Below are 19,189 nucleotides of genomic sequence, written 5' to 3'. Positions count from 1 at the left end.
AGTTGCTTCTCCGATAATCAGTCAGCATAGGTCAGGAGGAGCACACCTGAAGCTACTCAGCCTTGATTAGCGAGCGGCAGCAGCACAATGTTGCATTAAACAGTTTCAGCGCCCAAACCTGCACATAGCATGTCACAGTCAAGCTTTTTATTTGACATATAAAAACTGTACATATTGCATTTCAGTACAAAAGTTTGGAGTTAAAAATACTGACATGTAGTGTAAAAAACACAAGTCTGATTATTAGGTCTGATGTGTGCCAGGTGTGTTGTAGCAGAGAAACTAATATTTACAGGACTGTGGCACGAGGGAACCAGAGTTGTCTACCCCTAGTTTAAACAATGAAAACAGTTAATATCAAACTGCATAAAGTGTCATGTAATTCACCGCAGACCACTAAAAACAGCAAAAATTCATCTGTAATGTTTCCCACAGATGGACCTGGATCATGAGTTCAGCGGAAAACATGTTTCATTAATTACACATTTTCGACTTCAGTCCACTGGTTTGCAGCCTCAGTGTAAAGCTGAGGTGTAGCGTTGTCTTCTGAGCGTCCTATAATCCAAAGTGTTCTTAAAGTTCTCCACCATTGTGCGTCTTTCCTTCCTCCCTTTTCACTTCCTCTTCCTCCGTGCTTCTTGCCTCCTCAGTCACTCCGTTGCTGCCCGTGTCTCCCTTCCACACCTCCCTCAGACAGTCTGTGGCAAGGAGAGGAAAAACATGAGGAGGAGGGAGCTGGGTCTTCTTTGCAGAGAGAAGTGTCACTAGATTCAGTTATATCAGTTTTCACTAACTTTATGTGCAAAAAAAAAATCTGTTTTGATTTTACCATCAGTTTTTCTCTTTAACCTAAATTTCTGTAAAACACATTTTTATATATAAAATATTTGTTTCTAATGTGTCTAATTATCCAGTAAAGAAAACCAGCATATATACACACACAAACATTGATCATTTGGGTGATTAAACCACAACAGGATTGTTGACATGCTAAAACCAGAATGCAGTCTAACATGAATGATTGCAGTCAGTGGATCTGCTACATTCTGCAGGCTGCGCATTAACCAGCAGCTGACTGCTGCCATGTTGTTTTCTGTTTCACATTTAGCTTGCCAAGCTTTAATCGATGACAAATCACGGCTGTTCTAAGGAGACTATCTATACACCAGTTGTACAAGCACATCATTGATGTTCTCTATTTACAAGTACTTTTCTTTTCTAGATGAAGCATGCCTTCTTCTCAACTACAGATGTAAAGGAGGATGTTCACTTTGATAGGTGTACCGCTAACAGAGAATATTGAATAGACTTAATTAGCTAAGAAACCTTTACTAACTAGTTCTCACATGAGAAAAATGCATAATTAAATAAGAAATTAGTTAATTTCTTGTTCCAGACAGTAAATATCTCCATGCCCATACTGCGGTCACATACTGACTTAACACATCTAGCTGCCGTACAGCCTTTGAGCAGCAGGGGGCGGGTTGCGCGCATCTGAACCTTAGGAGAAAATAATTAGATAATTGACGGAAAGACTTCAAGGCTTCATCACTAACAATCATCAACTCTATCCAACTCAAGTCGGAGCAAAAGAAAAGCATAGAGGTCAGAGAGGCAAGAATCTGGTCCTCACAGGTGGAAAATCTGCAGAAGTAGGCTGGAAGCAATTGTCTTATTACCATACAGTAGAGAAAATACAAAAATAATAAATATATGTGGAAATATATATATTTTTTTTTAATTTAAAAAAATTTAAATTTTTTAAAAATTAACTATATGTAAAAATGCCAAAACGAATAAATAAAAAAATGAAAAATACCTTGATGTAGAAATAAATAAAACACATGAAAATAAATAAAACACAGAATTACCTAGTTTTAAATATATATATTATATATTTAAAAAAAAAAAAAAAAAAAAAAAATATATATATATATATATATATATATATATATATATAATCATCTTATTTCAGATATTTGCCTTTTTGGACCTTCATCAATTTATTAAATGCTTAATTTCAATAAATATTTTTAATAAATACTATTAAAAATATTTTGTAAGGTATCTTTCTCTTAACATTTAACAATAAAGAATGGTCTGCTTTTGGTCTGTTTTCTCTAAAGCTCTCTCAATTTTTTATATTGTGTTATGTTTTATGAAGTTGTTTCATTTGTTAAAGCTTTTCAAAATAAATAAATTAGTTTGTTTTTGGTCACTAATCTAAACCACTTGTATTTGTTTAGATCAAAGATTAAAAATCAAATAACAGCGAGACAGAGATGTCCACAGAGGGGAAAACAAACTCTCGTACTGCAGAAACATTTGTCATTTTTCTTGAGAAATGTTGAACATGTCAAACCTTGCTCTGCTGAGTTGAGGACATGGTTCTGACATAGGAAGGTTTCTAGCCTCTGGTCCTGGTGATGAAAGTACCAGTCCTCCACTACCTCCTCATACTCCTCCAGCATCGTCTCACACTGAACATAGAAGGCAAACTTTCAGAAATGTCAAATTTCATACTATATGACGCCCGATCATTGGGAAATAATGACTTAAATTCATAAATGTGACATTACTGCTAGATTTTTGCTGTTTTGGTTTATTTCACTACAATGTATATTTATTGAATATATCATATTTGCATATATTAAGTAAAAATCTATAAACTTTGACAGTGTTCTAACATTTAAAAATGGATTAAACAGCACTGCTTGTCCTCCCACCTGTTTTTTCATGACAGACACCTCTACAGAGGGTTCATCCCACAGCTCAAAAGGAAGACCCAAGTCCACTTTAACGCCTTTGTGGACCAGATTCTTCAGGGTTGTCATGGTCTGACTGGAGCCCTGCACTCACAATTTTAAATAAAAGACAACAAAGACATTGAGAATCTGACTCATGCTTGGATCTTTTTTTTTAATGCTAAAAAAAAGCTATATTTTACCATTTGGAAGACCTGCTGAGTATGTTCAGAGAGAAAACATCTTACCTTGGCATATCTGAGGCTGCCAGGCCTCTCTGCATGAACGCTGTACTGCAGGATGCGCTCACATATGTTGTCTACAGCCTCAGTCAACCGGGTTTCCCTAAATAAAAACATATTTATAGATCATGGCTTCCTAAAAACACAAAAGTGAGAAGTTTGGGCTTTCCAGAAGTCTTAATGGTCTTTATGATGACCAGACTGTACAGAAATAGCTCAGTGAAATGGACAATTTACAGCTTGTAAACCACTGTTTCATATCATTTCCACTTTTTTGTCATATGTTTTCTAATAAAATATAAGTAACAAAAGGTATTCAGCCTATGAGAGGATTAATTTGTCTTTTAGGTGTTGATATAACTTACGAGGTGTTGTATTTGATCTTTCTTCTTCTCTTGCCTGTGTCCAAAACTTCTCCCACCTCCAGCACTTCTTTGGATCGACCACTTCTCTCCAGAGCTTCCTGCAGCTCATCTGTCAGAAACTTACACACTGACACACAGGAAGATACATCCCTTAAAGCTTTACAGACAGGCTAAACAGAGCAAACTGACCATTTGCATCACTCATGCATTTGTAAACAAATCAAACACAGCTGAAGAAAAGTAAAAGTATCATTTTGTCATTCTACCTTCGCATTTATTTGGAAGTCTTTCTTCGTCTGCTGTAACAAAGCTGCAGACACTAAACAAGATCAAAATAAAAACTTTCATCTTGGTTGTTAATATAAAAGCGTTTAAACGAACTAAAACCAGCTCAAACTCGAGCATCACACCAGCAGCCACATCGGCATTGCTGCTACGCATGCGCACTGCATTAAACAGACTTGACTTGTCGATAGCGGATGTATCAAACTCAGGAATCAAACTCATTATCGATAGAAAAATGCAAACCAAGATCTTGTTTACAAAATAATTACTCACAAACACGCAGTTAGACAACAAAAACATGATCAGACTACATGTAGAAAATATCATAAAGATATTAAGAAATTAATTGATGATTTATGTTAGAGTGATATAACAACAACAATATTTTATTATGGTTATGATTATTATGATTAATATCAACAATAACAATAATAATAATGATAATAATAATAATAATTATTATTATTATTATTATTATTATTATTATTATTATTAATAAGACATCTTAAGGTACTCCAGTTCTAAGACAAATACTGTTTAAAAAAACAATCGTTCAATGTTTAATCTTGATTATTTTAGAATTTAATTAGATACTAATTCAATCAATAGTTATAAAATAATCAACATTAAAAAAATTTCTAAAATAACATTATTAAAAGTTTGTAGTTTAAATACCACATTTCATAACACAAGTTTGCTTTGTGTTTGGATTTAAGATAGATAATAAAAAAGTAACAAATCCATAAAATAAAGTAAAATAAAATAAAATAAAATAAAAATAGAAACCCCCAGAACATAATCTCCTAGATAAATGCGTAGCACTGACATGAGGAAATTTTAAGGTTAACCTTTGATGGTGACACAGTTGTGACAGACCTCAGTTTATTGACAGACCAATAAAGTTAATTGCTTTATTTGGTCCACTAAACTTCAGCAGTTATTAGTATCATGTTGGGAAGGTGATTCTGTATTGAGCTGAACTCACTTCATATTTCACATTTCCATCTCCTTGCTACATCTGGTTGTCCTACATATTGTCAGATGATAGTGTCAACAGAGTGTGAGAGTCAAAAGTTGCTCAATGTAAATGCATTGACCAGTTTGTTGGTTTGTTTGAGAGACATTTTGTTCTAGTAGAGAGAAAATTCAGTTATGGAAAAAATTAATTAACTTGGTGCAGAAGTGTTAACCCTGAACTTTCAGCGGGGTGAATGAGAGTTTGCATGTGGCTAAGGATGAGTGTTTAGTAAAGTCTGTGATGTAAGAAGAGTTCACAAAGAGAAAGCAGATTATTCAAGATGTATTGAACACACACATTGTCTCTGTGTGTGTAAAATGGGTATACTTATTAGAGGGGTTATAATGTAGAAGATAAGATAATTTTTCTTCCATATGAAGCTTTGAAAGAGATGCAGATGACCAGACTACAAAAGTTTCTAATAAAAGCACAATCTGTTTTCCAGCAGACAATTTAGGTCATGTTGGAAGCTTTTTGATGCTCATTTATTCACACCTTTCTAAATCTCTCATTTCATTTCTTAAAAAAGTGTACTGGTAGTCTAAAATAAGAAAAAAGTTGCTAAATTTAAATAAAAAAGACTTTTATTTCAAGTCACACATTACTTTTGCTTCAACTTGACCAAAAGACAGTAGGAGGTCAGTTCGTTTAATACTTGGCAGTGAAGCGGTTAAATTAGAAGGTGCTTGACTCTTGGTTTCTCAGGTGTCAGGGGCTGCACATTCGACAGCAACAGATCCTCTAGGAGTGTGTGAGGAAGAAGAAATACAGACTAGAAGGACCAAAACTCACAGACCATGCTAAAATGAAGACAGAGGGGAAAAGACATGAAACACAAGGCCAGGAAGGAAGAAAAGGGTGTGTGCAGTCACCACAAAGAAGAGTGACAGAAGAAGTAAGTAACATCTACACACAAACACACTCTTTGGGAACTCATTCACTTATGTTTTGCTGCAGCAGAGCAGGTTGCACACAGATGTCAGGGAATAAAGTGTTTGAAACTCAAGAGTATTTGCAGTAACCGTAGATTTCCCTGGTGCAAGGCTCTCCCCGGCTATAATAGTATGTTATGTCACCCAGCATGGTAACCGTCTGTCTATTGTTTGTGCAGAGGGAGATAAAATTTCACCGCCACACACACTCACACATCAACTTTAGAAGCTGTTACATAAAGACACACACAGTCGGATGATACACCGTCATAAGAGATGGAGTAAGCAGATCTGCAGCACTAACATCAGCTAAGCAGTCACACGTTTTTTGTTTTTTTTTGTTTGTTTTTTTTACGTCCAGATCCAGTAAAACAAATGATGACAGTGAACTGAACAAAAACCTGGAGGAGATGCAACAAACACCCCTGACAGATTCAGAGGGAAGAAGAGGAAAGACGTGTTGTGGCAACAGAAGCCTGGCAGCCTTTAACAGCTGACACTGGTTCAAAGAAGAGCAAGAGTGGACGCAAGCAGCCTGCTTTTTAATTTCCATTTTTATTTTTGGGACAAAATGAATGGAAGGCTCTGAAAAGGATTTCTTACTTGACTGATAGATCCTGAACCTGCAGCAGCATCTGAGAAAATCAACTGGATAAATTTCTGTTCTGACTGAAAGGTAAAATCCAACCTTATCTAATAGTGACCTGATGTTTATACAGACTAATCTGTATAAAAACTGTGTGCAAGAAGCCAAATTAACCCCATCATGCATAGTGGCCATATGGTGGAAACCTATTTACAAGCTTTTTTCCTGCATATCCATGGATGAGGATGGTATTTTTGTAAATGAACCTCGTCAGTAGATGTTAATGAGTGATTCGATATGTTTAAACTCACTGGAGAGTAAAAAAATAAATAAATAAATAAAAATTTAAAAAAAAAAAAAAAAAAATATATATATATATATATATATATATATATGATTAAACATAGTTTGCATTTGCGATAAATAGGAAAAGAAATTGACACAGCTGTATTTTATAGATGATTTACATAATGTAATTATGACTATATATTATTTTATAAATATTTTATTTACATTAAAATTAATCATAAATCATGATAAATTGTAAATATCACTAATACACAAGAAAAGTATCATTGCATATGTTTTGTAGAGGTAAAATACTGTATTTAAAAAAATGTTGCATTGTTTTTATTCATCCATGTGTGAAAGGGTTAAGTATCCCATGTTTTCTGATGCTGGAAAGTCCTTCATTTTAGTTTCTCCCCATATTATCAGTGTAAATATGAGGAATAGAAATGCTGAAACTGGGTTCAGAACAGAGGCTTCTTGCAAATATGTCAATACAAGTTCAATCTGGAAACTTGGCAGAGTTAGTGCTTGTTTGTTTTTCATTATTTATTTATTTTTATGAGTGTGTTTTCCTCTAGAAATGGTCAAAATGTGTCAGTGGTGTGAAAGTAAACTCCCTGTACATTCTGACCATGTTAGAAATGGTAAATAGAAAATGGACTTTAGTGATAAAAAATTTATTGTCCCTTAGAGGCTTTAAACTTTGCCGGCAGTTTCACACACCTAACAGCAAGCAACCACAAAGCAAAGCTGCAAGCACATAAAAAGGCTGTGGAAAAGTACTCAAAATATGACCACATTTAAGCTGATATTTCAGTCCTGCATAAAGCAGACAGATAACTGTGACTTCTATATTAGTAAAAAAGGAGGTTTGAAAAGACACCCACTAATTTAAAAGTAAAGATGAGTCTACAAAATGATCGGCTCAATAAATAGAACTCGAGCACTCAACCCATTACATGAAGATTATCACTGCTATTCATGAAGCAAACAACTTCAGGGTCCCAAGGGGGCTGGAGCCAAATTCCAGCAGCCGTGGGGTTTGATGTAGGGTGGACAGGTTGCCAGTAAGGCAAACAACCACGCACATACAGTTATGCTCATATGTATTCATACCCTTTCATTAAAGAAAAGGCTGAATTTATAACAGTCACTCAAATAACTGGGGACTTAAAAAAGGAACAAAAACTAAAAATTTGCAAAAATATAATTTAGTAATGTAAGACATTGTTTTTTCATTTAATTGAGTTGAAGAAAGAAAAAAAAACAAACAAACAAATTGGTGCAGAAGTCTGAGAGGAACAGAAAACACCTGACAGTAGCGGAAACATTAAAGGATTGTTAAAAAAAAATATTAGTTTATGAGTGATGTAATATGTAATAAATTATCTTATTTGTTTGCTTTACAAAAAAAACATTTCTATTGAACCAGAATTAGAAAATAATGTAATGATTTTCATAAAATTTTTATTTATTATTACTTTAGTCAATTTCAGCTTATTTTACAGACAGCTGTTTTTTTCCTTCTTTAATAAAAGGGTATGAATAAATATGAGCACAACTGTACACGTTTATCATAGGGTCACTTTAGAATCACCAGTAATTATTACATGCATGTTTTCAGGCAATGGAAAGAAACCAGCATACCCAAAGAGAACCAACACATTACATGGAGAAAACATCGTGTAGGCAACAAGTTTAGTTGTAAAAGCCAAGAGTGTCAAATTGTTTTTCTGCGCAATACGGATCACTTCTTAACAATTAAAAGTAGTATTTTATCTTCTTAGGCAGTGGGTTTATGTGTTAAAGTGGAATTTCTTCAGCCACACTCAGATCCTTTCCTAAATCATACAAGTCATTTTAAAGGTGCAACCAAACTAAACAAAGAAACAAGAATGTAAAAAAAAAAAAAAAAAAAAAAAAAAACCTATCTGACCTAAACTGGTCTTGATTTCACATCTCAGACTGACATCAGTGGTGCTGCCAGTTCTGGGATCTGATACCAGAGGACACCTTAAGCATCTCATATTGACGAGGAGGGGGCTGAACAAAACAAGTTTTTAATGTCTGTTGTTTAAAAATGAGTCAGAAAACAAGACACCAACTCCAGATTCACACATAAAAGGCCAGAAATAAACTCAAGTCACCACAAGTCCCCTCAGTTATGTAAAGAAGGACTGATACCAAACAAAACCTGAATATATAAAGGTAACAACAAAAGCAAACTAACTTAAATAAAAAGATATCTGGTCCCTAATTTGGTCAAAGTGAGTGTGTACCTTGTGTGTCCATTTGCATGAATCTGATACTAGAAAAAAAAAAAAAGCTGATAGGTGATCACACTGACCTGTGTGGTATCTGCAAGCAGCAGCACCTAAACAGCGTGAGTTTTTTCTCCGCGCAGCAAGACCCTGATTTGACCCCACCATGGTACCTGCGCATGCACGCACACACACACTGACAGTGGCATGCTCCTGCACAGCCTCATGCACACATTCCAGTTGACACTCACATATGCACACGCACAGTGCTGACTCAGACGCCCCAGCAGTTCATATCACTGATGACTTAAACGGCACCATATTCCTGCTGCTGTAACCACGTTGGCCCTCAGACACCGATGCCGCCCGACTTATATTCAACCAGGAGCCTGCATGGCGCTAATAGGTGTTAACGGATGTTGCAAACTTTTAGCATCCTTCTGTGCTGCTCATAAATCTGCTAAATGTCATATGTTGTGTGTGCAGTTTTTTTCCTTTACAATGACCAAGTTAAAAAGCTCTGCAGACCCTTCCTTGTTTAGCTTTTCTCTTACTTTGTTGTCTTGATCTGCTCACCCAGCCTTAAACCCGTGTCTACCAGTAGTCACATCAGAGTCTGGGATATCTCCCTGGAGTCATGTCTCAGTGAAACACATTATACCGCATTATACCTCCTGTTTCCTTACTAGCATTTGAAGCTCATTCATTTTGCAAGATAGTAACCATATTTTCCATTAGAAGTGTGACAAGGGATGTTTTGAATGATCCTTTTACTCTTTCCTGCCCCGCATCCTCTATTTCCTTTTCATAGTGTAAGGAAATTGGTGTTTTATTTCACTTAGACATTTGGTTTTGGAGAGTTTGATCAGTTGATTATGCAAGTAAACTCCATGACAGATCTTGAAAAGACTGTAATGTGCAGGTAGAAAACCACTTAAGCACCACAGCCTTCGAACCTGCATGACAAAAGAATCTTCTCAAGTTAACGTAAGTGATTCACATCTAGATTTTTCCATAGTTGTGCAGATCAAGTTATCTCATCATCAATTCCAGTTTTCACATCTGATCTGTATAATTTTATGATGTTACTTGGATCAGATATGTAATCAGCACATAGCAATATGACACATAGGATGCTCATATTGGACTGCAGGCAGATTTTTGTTCATAAAGATGCAGTCAGCATTGTCCATTTCAGTACGACGTTACTGCTAACAAGGCTTTAAAAAGCAGCTGTCACAACTCTGTTTTCCTTTTCAGTGGTTTTCTTCCCTGTAAAGCTAAATTTGCTCAAATATCTTCCATATAAGACAGATTTGTTCGTCTAAAATCCCGCCTAAAAGGTGATCTTACAGATATTTTTTGTTGTTGTTGACAAGAGCACTGGTATGCCATGGAAACAAGGTGTAAACTTCTGAAGAGTCAAGTTAAATATGTGTCAAATCAGGGCTCCAAATTATCATAGCAGAAATTATTTTTGGTTTGTTATTATATTTTGGGGAGGTCCTGTTTTTTATCAGTGTAGCCATGCAAGTCACATGACTGTGTTTCTTGTTAGGTGGAAATACATTTTTTACTCAAATTATTTTCAACATGACTTTCAGTCATTATTTGAATAAGTTTAAGCACCAACATTACCTGACTTTATTTGGGAGGGGATTGTGGTTTGTTGATCACATGATCAACCACATGTTAGGAAGCTCAAAGAAACACAGATATCAGAGTTATAAGGCCTGATTCTTGAATATTGGAATTAAACATGTAGATGACAATGCTTATTGATGATCAGGTCATAAAACTGTAATGGTTGGATAGTGTTCTGGACATTTATCTGACTGAAAAAAGCAAAAAAAAAGACTTTTCATGACATCGGAGAGCCCTGTGATGGATTGGCAACCTCTATAGGATGCACTTTGTTGTGTGACAGCTGGGATAAACTCCATACCAGTTAAATCAATGCTTTAACAGAGCAGCTTCTCATAGCGTGTTCTTTAAACCATCGAATAATATTGCAATCTACATTTGAATCATTCATCAGTGCCATTTAACATCCAGTGCCCATTTTTCAAATTTTGGCCCTCAGGACCAACCAGAATGCCAGAACGAGTGAGCGACTTCCAGAGCCAGAGCTTTTCCAAGCTGAGGCGGGCTTGCCTGCGTCGAGGCGCCCTCTTCAAGGATCCTCTATTTCCTGCCACCAACCAGTCGCTCTTTTACAAGAGGGAACCCCCGCCGGGCCTGACCTGGAAGAGGCCAAGGGTGAGCTTAACACAGAGTAAAAGCAAACGTCTGCAGGACTTTGTGCTCCATTATCTAAACCGCACACCTTTGTTGTTCTTTTATAAATAATTGAAATGAATTCAACCAGCTGTAAACTGTCATATAATAAACATGTTGCTTCTCCTCCCAAATCTGCATAAAGTGACAGCCTCCACATTTTACATTTCAACAGATTGGGTTAATTAAAGCTCTTTCTATAACTGGAGTGGCGTCAGGCAGTGAAACTTTAGCCCTCGGGGAGTGAGTTGCTGATGGACAGCTATATTGGTCTGATTGTGTGTGTGTGTGTGTGTGTGTGTGTGTGTGTGTGTGTGTGTGTGTGTGTGTGTGTGTGTACAGTTGAGCTTAGAAAAAGCACCAGCAAATGTAAATAGCCCAGGTGTTTTTAGCACAGTGTTGTGATGGGGCGAAGCTCTCTGTAAATGTAAGTGTTAATTGCCGCCACGCTAAGCTATGTGTACTTAAATAAAAGTGGTGAAACTTGAGGTTGAGATCCAAGGTTAAATTTATTATTGTCCAGTGTAGATTGATCAAATACAAGCCTGACACTGTAAGTATTTATCGTTCCACAATGAAGATTTGACGGGTCTTAAAAACTTGGCCTAATTCAACAAATAAACGTAGGAAATCCCAGGTGTTTCCCACAAGGATCAGTCCCTCGTGTTGGATGTTTAGTTATGTGAAGCAACTGCAGTGGAAGCAAAACCCGGCTGGTGATTCAGCAGAGAAAGGGTTCACAGTAACAGTATTGTGTTTCTCATGTGACACTCAGGTATTTCAAGTGTGTATCAGCAGGACGTTGAATGATAAGGTGACATCTGTCATCTCGCTTACCTGACGCACACACATACCTACTAAACTCACTCATTCGCAATCATAACTGTCCACTTCACTCTCTGGGTGGCCTCATCTGCACATGAACATAATATCAGATGTTCAGATGGTTGATATCTTTTCTCGAGGTGCAGCTGAGGAGGATATGAACACTGAGTGTGTCTTTCTGCGTGTGTGTGTGTGTGTGTGTGTGTCCAGCAGCACTTCTACGGTTACCTGACCCTGAGATCAACAGGTCCACACTGAGAGGATCTGCCCACTCAGCTGTGTGCTGACACTCTGAATCAGCTTGCAGGGCCTCATAAAACTGTGCAATGACACTAACTGCTACTAAAGACACAGTTTATTCCACACCACTGCCAGTGTTTTAAAACTGCAATAATAAATAAGCACATCAAATAATGTGTACATGTGAGAGAATGCTTGTAGATATACGCAACACGGTCATTTCTAGGACAGCTTTTGTTTCTTGGAGTACTTCTTTCACCTACATAATATTGCTAAAAATATAAAAGATATAAAAGTGACGCAGAACAACTATCTCATGTATTATGTTTGTCATAATTAAACTACCATTTCTGACTATTAGCTTGTACCAAATATGCCCTGAAAAGACTCCAGCTGATCCAAAACGATGCGGTGAGAGGTTCTGAAGATGATTAGCAAGAGACGAACTGATCTCATTTTAGCTTCTTTTCATCGTCTCGCTGTAAAAATCAATGGGATTTAAAACTCTTCTGCTGCTATGCAAAGCTCTTGGTTATCTTTTTGTTTCTTAACAGTGCAGTTCACTCTCAGACTGCATGTTTACTTGTGGTTTGTAGAGTCTCTGATCATGGAGTCAGAAGCAGAGCTTTTAGTTATCAGACCTGCTCTTTTGGTAGCAGCTCACAGTTTGGTACCTTTGGATTAAGTTTAAAACCTTCCTTTCTGTCCCTCTTCTCTCCTCTCCAGTCTGGTCCAGCAGTATTATGCTAACTCTGTAATACAAACAATTATACAGAATAAACAGAAAATTTAAATAAGAATCAAGAATATCAAGAGGATCATTATACCTATAAAGCTCCCCTCAGTAAAGTAAATTTACCCAGCAAAACACAACATCCAGACCATTAATCAGCTTGCTTACATGCTGGACAAACTTCCATTTCTGATTATGAATGGCTAAGGTGACCCTTTAGCTATACTGCTATTGTAGGCTGATAGGGAATGTTCCTGATGCATTGAGCACCTGCCTATGGTCTCCTTCTTCCCTTTCTATGAATAAATACATCACATTATTGATGTCATTAGGTTGAATGTCTCCTCCTTTTCAGCCCTGACAGGCCTTTCTGAGTCTTGCTCTGCTAGAAGTTTCTTTCTGTTAAAAGGAAGTTTTTCCTCTTGCGGTATGCTTCAAGCACTTCTCTTGAAGTATGCATGGAAACGATTTAATAAGATCTAATGGTTTCATTAGCTAGGCAACTATTTATGAATTAGCTGTATATCACATTAGTGAATTAGACTAATGTGGATCTTAATAAATTTGACTTCAGTGGAGTGCACTGTTGCTTTAAAGGTGCAGTATTTCATGGTTTTCTACCTCATTGTTTTGAAGGCCGCTTGCTTTACTTCAGTAACAATGCTCTCCTCCCCTTCCAGTTTTGCAGTTTTAAATCTCCTTTAGACTCACCTATTTCTGTCCAGATGAATGATGTCTGCTGAATGTATAAAACCACCTCTGCTGCAGACAGATGGGGTCATAATAAATCGATCTGTTTGCAGCTGGTTGTATTGCTCCAAGTGGTAGACAAATTAATTTAGGTTACACTTTTCTGTCTCTTTAACTTATTGTGTTCCTATGATACCACTTTAGGAAATATGTAAGGACCCTCGACTGTTTGTGGATGGCATCAGCACTCGTGACCTGCACCAAGGCAGTCTGGGTAACTGCTGGATGGTTGCAGCCATTTCCTGTCTTGCATCTGAGCCATCGCTGTGGAAGAAGGTTGTATGTCTGTCCATCCCTCTCACTTTACTTTCCCATCATCCGTATTAGATTACTCCATTCCCTTAGATTTATCCTTACCGTTAGTTTCTTATTGTCCACCTTATCATCACATTTTCTCCACCCAGGTCATTCCTGACCACATGGATCAGGAATGGAACCCAAAGCGTCCAGACTGGTATGCAGGAATCTTCCACTTCCGCTTCTGGCGCTTCGGTCGATGGGTTGATGTTGTAGTGGACGACCGCCTGCCAGTCAGTGGGGATGGAGTACTGCTCTTCTGCCGCTCGGCAACACCAAGAGAGTTCTGGAGCGCCCTGTTGGAGAAGGCTTACGCCAAGTGAGAGGCAATGGAAAATGTTGAAACACTGTCTGGAAGAAGTTGTGCTTCAAATCATTTTACTGGAGACTAATTTGACTTCGACTGAGACTAAAGCTGTCATGATGAGATGTTTCTTGTTTCCTTTAGTTCTTGGTTTCCTGCTTTATTTTTTTTTTTAGTTTTCCTTGTCTAGTTTCTTGTTTAGCCTTGGTTCCTGTTAATTAGATTCACCTGGTCTTGTTAGTTTCATCCATCTCACCTGTTTCTTGTTCCGTGTTTCAGTATTTGTACCCCTTGGTTTCTGTTCCCCATTGCTGGTTCCTTCGGTTTGTCCTATGTTAGGTTCTTGTGTTTTAGTACCAGCTGCGGTGTCTTGCTTCAGTTCTTGGAATAAACCGTCTAGATTCTGAAATTCCTGCCTCCCGTCCTGCATTTTGGTCCACGCCTCCACCACTCATCATGACAACAGCTATCATTACATATGATAGCTTTTGTTTTTCAGGAATATCTCCTATCAGTTTTGTAGAACTGGAGATCCAGGAAACCAAGAGCCTCAAATTCCCCCTAATCACCCTTGTAGCCTGTATAAAATATTGGTTTATGATATATGCATATCAGAATATTACATTTTACAATGTCCAGACTTTAAGATGTGGCACGTTCTTTACTATAGGATTGGGATCATTATAAGTCAATTACTGTGTTATGGTTTTCTAAACTTAATTAGGCTTCAATGCCTAAAATTACAGAGAAAAATGAAAAGCAGGAGGATGGACGTTGCAATGAACCAATCAGTCACTTTTTCTTTTGTCTTCTAGACTAAATGGATGCTATGAGGCCTTGGAAGGAGGAAACACAGCAGAGGCCCTCATCGACTTCACTGGTGGAGTTTCTGAACCCCTCAGTCTGGATCGTGAAGCTCTTAGTCTACATAGTGACCAAAGAAAGGTGCTCTTCCAGACATTAACTAAGGTCCATGAACGCAAGTCTCTCATCACCTGCTCCATACGGGTAGTTTGTTTTTTTCTTTTTTACAAAGATCTATGAGCCTTTTAATGATTTCAGTGTTGTTAAGTTGTGAGTTTAAATATTTTCAGTGTGTTTTATGTTTCTCAGCCAGCTGAGGGGGAGACTGTGGAGTCAGTTTTGGACTGCGGGCTCGTGCGCGGACACGCCTATGGGATCACGGCAGTGAGGAAGGTGAGGCTGGGGGAGAGGCTGTGGAAAACAAGTGGGACGTCCCGACTCTTTATGGTGCGCATGAGGAACCCATGGGGGACCACAGATTGGAGGGGTGCCTGGAGTCAGAGGTGAGGATGCTTGAACCCCTTTTGCTCTGGCTTCTGCCACATGTTTGACTGCAGAGTAGATTTTATAGAAGCCCTGGGACTGACGTCTCTGCTGACATTTAACAGTGTCAGTGTGGTTTACAACAACTTTACAATGCCACTGCAAGTTTTCTGGACAATTTCAACCATTTTACAATAGTTAGGGAATTGTTTTACAAGGGGACATCTGCTGTTTACATTATGTAAGTCTGAGAAACTCTGAAAATGGTCAAACTGGACCAATAAAGGTTTCCAGAAGTTGAAACAGGACTTGTGTGTTTCTTATGCCATGTCATCTGTTGAAGCGAACAGCTCTCAGCTTGTTGTTGTTGCATGCCCCCTGCAGGTCAGAGCAGTGGCAGCAACTGAGTCGAGCAGAAAGGGAGAAGATGGGGCTGATTGTTCGTGATGTTGGGGAATTCTGGTGCAACATTTTTTTTTATTTTTTAAAGAAAACAAATTGCATTAAATCAGAAAAAAAACAAGACAATGCATGATGTCTGCTGCTAATATCTACTTGGATTCATGCTGATTTCTTCTCTTTCAGGATGGATTTCCAGGACTTTTGTTGTTTCTTCACAGATGTAGTGGTATGCCGACTGGTTGAGAGGACTCTGCTGTGGCCGAGCTCGCACTGGAGAGAAGCTCAATGCTATGGGGAGTGGGCTCTGGCTCCTGCTGCACCTGAAGCACCTCCATCCACAGTGCTCCCCAGTAACACCTCTCTGAACCGGAATAAAAACAATATAGGGGCCAAGCAGCGAGGAAACCGCAAAGAAGCCCGACTTGGGGAGAGTCAGAAGGAAGGACTGAAAAGAGGGATTTCCTCTGATGGTGATAAGAGTGGAAAGAACATGACAAGGGAAGATGAAGGTGAGGAGATGGATGGAGTTTGGGAGGCGCAGATGGACAGGAGGAGTCGATGTGGGGGCTGCATCAACCACAGGGACACCTTTCTGCACAATCCGCAGGTGAACCTAAAGCAGGAACTTGTTGAAATGACCTCAAGAATCCTGAAAATGACCTTTTTTTTTTTTTTTTTTTTTTTTTTGTTAGTTCATGTTTGAGTTGCAAAACAAAGAGGAGGAGGTGTTGATCTGCCTGCAGCAGGAGGACAGGAGGATGTGGAGGAAAAACGGAGGAGGAGAAAACCTGCCAATCGGCTTTGAGGTGCTGAAGGTGAGGCGATAACAGACTGAGAAGTGATCATTTATTTTTATATCCTCAAAAGTCATCTCCTTTGCAACTTCTTTAAACGCCAGGCGGAGGTGAACCGCTGCAGCCGGGTCCAGTGTGTGGTGGAACAGGCGGCCAGCTCCATCTACATGGACTCCCGTAGCGTGACGTGGAGGGGGGCTCTGACTCCAGGTCGCTACGTTGTGCTGCCAACCACGTTCCTGCCGGGCACCACTGGACGCTTCTTACTGCGTCTCTTAACCCACTCTCAAGTCAGATTCTGGTGTGTGAAATGAGTTGGCTAAACTTAGTCTAGAACTGTGAAGTGAAGATATGTGTGTTGCTAAAGAAAAGTGATGATTATAGTCTTTAAAAAAAAAAAATCAAACAGCTTAGCTCATCAAATTACATGTCCAGTTCTTGTGTGTGTTCAGATTATTGACTCAGTATCCCTGGAAATGGAGATTTATAACATTTGGTAGATGTTGTGTAAAGGTTTACATGTACTTATGTCATGTAAACCTACATGTCTATGAAAAGAAACCACTTCTGAAACAGGATAGCAGCCCAATAATCTGTGCAAAAGTAGAAACGGAACCAGATACTGTATTTAAAAAAAAACAGCTATGTCTGGGCCGCATCGTCATTTAGTGGTTCTGCTTTGAACCTGGAACTACCTTTTGTGAGATGCAAAAATGTAAAACTAATTATATTCAACTAATATTTTACTATGTAACAGAGTTGTGTAGTTAGGATATGCAGTGCCGACTCAAAGCAGAAGAGAATGAATGAAATCATTCCATTTTAATAATTAAACTTTTATTTTTTCCACATTCTTCTGTAAAAGTATTTTTAAATTTTTCGTTCAAATTGTAATTTCTTATACACCGTAGTACTACATGACTGTGATAATATCACTTATAAACTGGTTGCTAATTTAGGTTGTCCAACTTTTTAAGTTAATTTCTTTTGAGCTTCACATTTTCTGACAAAAACATGCTCAAACATGATTTGTCAACACTGCTCAGACTATCAGCAGACTACAAATCGAAACCAGAAACATCCCCGGATCTAAATGTGGAATGTGGAAAATTTGATGTTGATGATGATGAATGTGTGATGATCACTTTCAACCTGCACAAACTTAATGTGGCAGGATTATTCTACGGGAAATATGCAATTCTGAGTTTACATTTGCCATCTAATGTAGCTTCGTTCCTCTCCCATTGATTTAGCTGATTTGAATGCATTCTTTTTATTTTCATCTAGGGAATTGAGGGAAGACCTGCCGTCTCCCTCTCTCTTCCAGTGTTTTCTACCTCAGCTAACATTGGTGACCACAGTCCATCTCCGCAGAGCATCCGGACTCAGTCACCCCAAACAGACAGGTAACTCAGCAAGGCTGCACCGCCTGAAAAGGACTTATTGTGTATTTACGCATATCAAAATCCTTGGATATTTAAATTATTTGAGGTCTTATTACTTTCTTTCCTCTTGATCTACAGCTCCAGATGTTTATGCTGTGGTACGATGTGAGAACGACACCATCAGAACGCGGGTGTTCAAGGAGGAAGGAAACCCCGAATTCAACCTCAGAGCCATCTTCTACAGAAGATACCCGAAAACACACATCTCTGTCGAGGTTTGACCCCATCACAGTCCCTGATTTATAATCATGCACACACATGCACAAAGTCATGTTTGTGTGTTTGTAAGTGCAGTTGTGGAGCAGAGGCCTGCTGTGGGATTCTCTCCTCGGGGGGGCTCGACTCCAGACAACAGAATCTGAAAGGAGCCGGAGCCACGCGATCTATTTGCAAGGGAGCCAGAATCGCTCAAGATTCAGAGGCTGCATCTACGTGGAGACGTCCTCCAGCGTCTGCCTGACAGATTTGTGACGGCATTTGTTGGGTTACCCTGGTAACCATCGTCCTTTCCGGTGGGGGCTGATGGAAGCAGCAGTTGAACACGCGGGAAAAACAAAACATCATGGAAATAAAGTAAAAAAACAGCAACATTAAACTAATTTCTATGATTGACACAAGGCTCTCTGGTGATCTGCTGGCCAGGCATCCTTCAACACTTCATCAGTTCAGTGACTAAAAGGAAACCGCTGCTAGTTGTTGCATGATATTTTACTACATTTAGTAAGATTTTAACTGTTACCATTTTGTTATGCCTTTTTTTCTTTTTGCCACAGTAAAAAAATGTCTTTTTGGATTTCTGTCATCGATAACAGCTTGAAATAAAATAGCTAAACTGTCATTTAATTTTCATACAATTAAACAATAACTACTCTGATTGTCTATTATTTCACCTCTGAAAAACATCCCCATCGATGAAGATAATTTGATCATTTAAAAAGCTTAATAATCTGCTGCTCAATTAATTAAAAAGGGGGAAATCAAGCCTGCAAAGACTTCACCTGTAGAGTTCACTTTTGAATGTTCTCAATCGAACAAAAGGCGACACATAAACACAAAGTAAAATTTAGATCCATATCTGATAAAGACAGGACATAACAATGTAAAGATAACT

The 19,189-nt window shown here is 38.2% G+C and overlaps 2 protein-coding genes across 2 annotated transcripts; one reads left to right on the top strand and one right to left on the bottom strand.

The window, feature by feature from the left end:
- Nucleotides 1-215: 215 nt before the first annotated feature.
- On the bottom strand, nt 216-3,742 carry cnpy4 (canopy FGF signaling regulator 4). The gene is made up of 6 exons (XM_079257367.1): nt 3,618-3,742; nt 3,352-3,478; nt 2,993-3,089; nt 2,727-2,849; nt 2,363-2,480; nt 216-698 (listed from the first exon to the last, which is right to left on the bottom strand). The coding sequence occupies exons 1-6, from the start codon at nt 3,697-3,699 to the stop codon at nt 574-576; spliced, it is 672 nt and encodes a 223-aa protein (XP_079113493.1). The 5' UTR covers nt 3,700-3,742; the 3' UTR covers nt 216-573.
- Nucleotides 3,743-5,408: 1,666 nt separating this feature from the next.
- Nucleotides 5,409-18,877, top strand: LOC306769165 (calpain-5). Its single transcript, XM_079257728.1, has 14 exons — nt 5,409-5,549; nt 5,948-6,262; nt 10,808-10,983; nt 13,694-13,825; nt 13,954-14,165; nt 14,966-15,158; nt 15,264-15,457; nt 15,822-15,899; nt 16,023-16,446; nt 16,532-16,654; nt 16,738-16,934; nt 17,921-18,039; nt 18,157-18,293; nt 18,373-18,877. Exons 3-14 carry the CDS (start codon nt 10,819-10,821, stop codon nt 18,547-18,549), a joined length of 2,151 nt encoding a protein of 716 aa, XP_079113854.1. The 5' UTR covers nt 5,409-5,549; nt 5,948-6,262; nt 10,808-10,818; the 3' UTR covers nt 18,550-18,877.
- The last annotated feature ends 312 nt before the right edge of the window (nt 18,878-19,189 follow it).

The sequence above is a fragment of the Telmatherina bonti genome (genome assembly GCF_933228915.1).
Source record: "Telmatherina bonti genome assembly, chromosome: 18".
NCBI classification, from domain to species: domain Eukaryota; kingdom Metazoa; phylum Chordata; class Actinopteri; order Atheriniformes; family Telmatherinidae; genus Telmatherina; species Telmatherina bonti.
Note: the sequence above shows the minus strand (reverse complement) of the source record. Positions and strands in the feature narration are given on the sequence as shown.